The following is a 5073-nucleotide window of genomic DNA, read 5'->3' on the forward strand; positions in this document are numbered from 1 at the left end:
TAAAATGATGATGCCAGAACCTGCCTTTTATAGGGGTCAGATGTATTGCCTTACTATCGTAGCATCATTGCTAGTGTCCGAGCTTATAATTCTGATTTAACGACAATTAAATAAGTTACTTTGTGTGTATAAAAGCAACACTGTAATACGTTTCATAGGGATATATTTACTAAGCTGCGGGTTTGAAAAAAATGTGGATTTTGCCTATTGCAACCAATCAGATTCTAGCTTTCATTTATTTAGTACTTTCTGCAAAATGACAGCTAGAATTTGATTGGTTGCTATAGGCAACATCCTCACTTTTCAAAACCGCAGTTTAGTAAATGTAGCCCAGAATCTCCAATATCTCTGAAACCATCATGTACCACTTTAGACCAATGTTCCCTTCCACTTATCTGGTTTCCACCCAAAATACTTTTCTAGAGGATCTCTAGTCACTAATCCCCTTCCCCCATCAAGAACCAACAAGGTCCTTGAAGATAGTACAAATCCAGGAATATACCATTTTAAAATACAGAGGTCGTGACCAAAACCTCTTCCTCAGTCTGGTACCATCAAAGAACAGAGACCAACATCCATAGCTCAAGAGTTTTCACCCCCTCCTTCTTCAGCCCCCATCACATGATCTTTTCTCTTCCAAGGAAAGGCACCTTTAGTTCTCATTTAAACGGTACGTAATAAAGTGTTGTGTGGTTTTAGATTAAAAGTTTGCTGTGCAAGGTTTCCAGATCCAGCAAGAGGAATTACCACAACTATTGCAGATTCTTTTAGTGTGGATTTTTGATTAGCAAAGCATTTCTAAACCTTCAAAATGTGACAAACTTGTTCCAGTATATTCTTGTAATAACAGAAAAGGAGAAATAACTGCAGGACTTATGGGACGAGCATTTGCAAAAAGAAAGGTTACTATAAAACAGTCAATAATATATGTTCAACATTTATACTGTAATACTCAAATGTAAACTGAAGTAGAGATGTGAAAATAAATAATACGAGAGTAATGACATCACACTGACTTTAGGCTGCTCCCTTGGGTCAGTATACAAATTAGCGATGCATGTACATGAGGACAAGCTTCTGGGAAATGTCACGTATAAGTAAGCCATTTAAGTCAATCCTCCGCTGGGTATTTAGAGTATGACAAAGGTCAAGGAAGATAGAATATATCACATACATACAAAGTTTTGCTGTTATAGGGGACCATCAATACAGGATAAGGTATTTAGATCAGCTTGTGAAATTATAGAAACTGCTTCAATAAAACAATGTAAAGTTTTTAGGGGACAAGTGGTGTTGCATGTAGCAATCAGAATATGTGTCCAATTTATTCTTTGCACCAGTTTTCACAAATGTTGCACTTCCTCCCCCAATATACAAACTACATTTCTCAGAATCCTGTTTCCTGAACAGGAGTGGGTTACTTGCAAAAGCTACGTTACAATGTAATCATCCGTAGATTACACTGTTATGTGAATTTCCATGCAATTTCAGGTAGTCTCAGAACTCTTTGTTAATTTCTAATATATTCAGAATATACCACAGAAGATTCTCTTTAATCCAGCAGGTAAGGATTGGCTTCTGCCACTACAAGCAACCGTGGGGTTCCAATGTCAACACAATCTTCTATGTATTCCCAATAACTGAATAAACTGCTTGTGAGTCAGACAACATGGTCAATATTAAACACATCCAAATTGCTTGTGTAATAATATTCAGAAAAAGACATCTCCCAGAGTGCCTTTGGGAAGTTCAATGCAAATTGCATCAACCATTTTGGGGTGGACAAACTGCAAACTAGAGCCTCAGACTGCACTAGAAGCATGAAGAGACAGACACTGCAACAAGTTACAAAAAGCCCCATGAAAAAAAAAATGGCATTTTGGCACCAGAATGTACTAGAAGACTTCAGGATATTCTTTGGGGAAAGGGAAGAAGTCAAAAACAAACTACTGGAGGCTAGAGAGTGGTTGTTGGGAGTTGTGTATGGTTACTAATGCCTGGGATCATGGAGAATTTACCAACAAGTAACCATTGAGTGCTGTTGTTGGACTATTGCCTTGAGAGATGTTTGCAGCTAAAGTTCTTGCTTTAAAAGCCAGCCCCGTTGAAAGCATCTTTGGAGTAAGGGAAAAGACCAAGCTTGGCACTGCCCATCAGATGTCATCCAGACTCATTAAGACAGATAAGTTTATGGTTTATTTTGCCTTGTTATATTCAAGTTATTAAAGCGAAACAAATGAGACATCAAGCTCTGTTATTAAAATCTCTGACCAGGACTGTAACATTGCTATTGAGAGGTTATGGTGCGGTCTGAAGGAAGAGTTTATTCCAGCCAAATCTGCTGTATTTAAAGTTATTTGCAAGCTGACGCAGTGTGCTAGGGACATAGAGAGAAATAAGTTGTCACAAGAGTTTTTCTAAATTGCATCAGAAATTTTACTATATTGTGAAATTACCTAAAATGGTTGTTGAGAACAGAATTGCAAGTTGTTTAACTCTACAGTTGCTAGGAGAGATCTGCTTATTCCATTAGACGGATTACTAAGTGAAGATTGTGTTCCGTATACTGGAAATCATTTATTGTGCAGAATTACTGTTTCTTACACTGAGCTCAAGAATCACGTATGTGTCAAGTCGATTACTGATTTCATCCTTTACAAGTTAATTAGATGCATGTGTCCATCTGAAACTTTGCTTTAACCTAAGGATTATAATTTACCACCGGGAAACTGTCTATTGTAGAGTGACCCTAGTCTACAGTCATTTCTTCTAAAGCAACTAACCTGATCAAGTTGGATTAACCCTTGTTGCATCTCTACTGACTTTGTGTAAAGTGTACTCTGTATAACTGCACTTGAGTCTATTGTGATTGATTTGTCTAAGTAATCTTCTGCAGTAGCACTTAATGTAATTGTCTAATTAACCTGTTAGCAACCGGTTGTCTTTCAAAAGTATATATCCAGTGAAACCCATTTCACTGAAGCACTAGTGCCTCATTTCCCGAGGAGATCTTTTTAGTCAGTGACCTATGTGTTATAGTGATGTATATTTGCATATTACGGATATTGTTGAAACATATTGTCTAACATATTATTTATTTTGTGACATGTTGAATATGGTTGCATACTGAAGGTCTCGTGGAAATACTTTCCTGCACTACCGCTACTTATCTGTTGCTGTGGTGAAACCTTACGCCACAAGCAAAGAGAATAAACCCACGAGTTTATGCAGTCTTAGCCCTGTGTCCTTTGTTTCATTCCTACACTACCGGGGGGACCTTTGCCTCTCTAGCATACCAGCGGGCCTGTGGAATCCTATCTTCATCATCATCATCATTTATTTATATAGCGCCAGCAAATTCCATAGCACTTTACAATTACACAACTTCTGGGGTGCCAACCATCTACCCCGTCCCACTTTACCATTTCCACCCATCAAAGGTAAAGACTTCAGCCAGTTAGTAAATGTTGTCATTTGATATTCTCAGAATTTGTATAAGCGCTAACAGCGTATACTTTGAGAAGCAGATATCCTATCTTGTACTTACCCGATTAGATGAAACCAGTAAATCATATGTTCAGCGAGGCTCTGCTGGGAGTGTACAATGGTGATATACAGGTACAGGGCAACGGCCATTGTCCAGAAGAAAGAGCTGGTGTTGGAGAAAGTAGAAGAGCGCACCCCTGGGCCACGCCAGTCCCAGCTTGTTGTATCGAAGTCTCGCAGGACTCCATAGAAATAGGACGCAGCAGAGAACAAATCAGCCACCGACAAGAAGAGAAGCAGCTGGCGTGGGCGACTCCTCAGCTCCGGCCAATGGATGTGGGTGAAGTTGATAAGTGCAGAGCCCAGGAAGGAAAGTGCACAGGATACCAGAACGATCACCTGCTCAACAGAAAGAGATTTTCTCGTGGGATCTCCAGCCAAGCCATGGGAGTGTAGATCACAACCTACAAAGAGGCAAACACCATCAATACATCTTATAGTTCATAAATGTTGTTTTTGATAACAAATATCTTGGCATATCCTTATGCAAAGTGTCAAAGAGATTGCACATGGTTGTACAAGGACATACAAGTTTACAAAATGTATTGTAAAATAACCCATGTAAGCTATATAACATGCATAGCAAAGTAGTGTCCAACTAACAAAAAAACTGAAACATGTGCTAACCCAACTTAAAGGAAAACATACTGGTTTTGAATATTTCTTATTTTATACTTAAAAGGTTTACTGCACCATATGGGCACAAAATATTCCACACAGAAAGTATATTTTACCCTACTATGTGCATGTGTGGCTATTTCGTATTTTCACCTGAGAAACACTATATATTACGCATAGAAACTAATGGAACAGTACCACTATGGGGATTTATAAAAACAAATGATGATAGGTGCTCAGTCTCAGCAAATTTTTTTTCTAACACAGAAAATTATGGGGTATATTTACTAAACTGCGGGTTTGAAAAAGTGGAGATGTTGCCTATAGCAACCAATCAGATTCTATTTATCATTTATTTAGCACATTCAACAAAATGACAGCTAGAATCTGATTGGTTGCTATAGGCAACATCTCCACTTTTTCAAACCCGCAGTTTAGTAAATCTAGCCCTTAATATTTTGATGTGATGTTTTTAAATGAACCAAATGCATGATAAAATAATAAGTAATCCAGGACTTCGGCCACCATTGAGGAACAATAATGTAGTCCAAGTACTTTTGTATCAGAGTAAACTTTCTCAATTTCAATCTTTGGTAGACACAGGTGAGGCTTTGGGAATACCCCTATTTAAGAACGTGTGGAAAAACTAGTTCAGCATTTCCAAAATCCAGTCCTCAGGGAACCCTAACAGTGCATGTTTTCCATATCTCCTTGCTGGAGCACAGGTGATTCATACTGACCGATACATTTTAAAACATGTGGTATTAATTATTTCACTTGTGATCCTGGAAACATGCACTGTAAGGGTCCCTGAGGACTGGATTTGGGAATCTCTGAACTAATTCAAGAAATAGGACTTACCCTGGTGAAAACAAAGAAAGATTAAAAAAAACTAGCTTGTGTGAGTCT

The 5073-nt window shown here is 38.2% G+C and overlaps 1 protein-coding gene across 1 annotated transcript in view; it reads right to left on the minus strand.

Moving 5' to 3' along the window:
• The window catches only part of GPR157 (G protein-coupled receptor 157), a 10176-nt gene extending 6244 nt beyond the window's left edge, over positions 1 to 3932 (minus strand). The window contains 2 exon segments of the mRNA XM_075191679.1: positions 3548 to 3893; positions 3896 to 3932. Of these exon segments, the coding sequence (XP_075047780.1) occupies positions 3548 to 3893; positions 3896 to 3932 (383 nt within the window).
• Between the last annotated feature and the right edge of the window lie 1141 nt (positions 3933 to 5073).

This window comes from Mixophyes fleayi, chromosome 11 (assembly GCF_038048845.1).
Source record: "Mixophyes fleayi isolate aMixFle1 chromosome 11, aMixFle1.hap1, whole genome shotgun sequence".
Lineage (NCBI taxonomy): Eukaryota > Metazoa > Chordata > Amphibia > Anura > Limnodynastidae > Mixophyes > Mixophyes fleayi.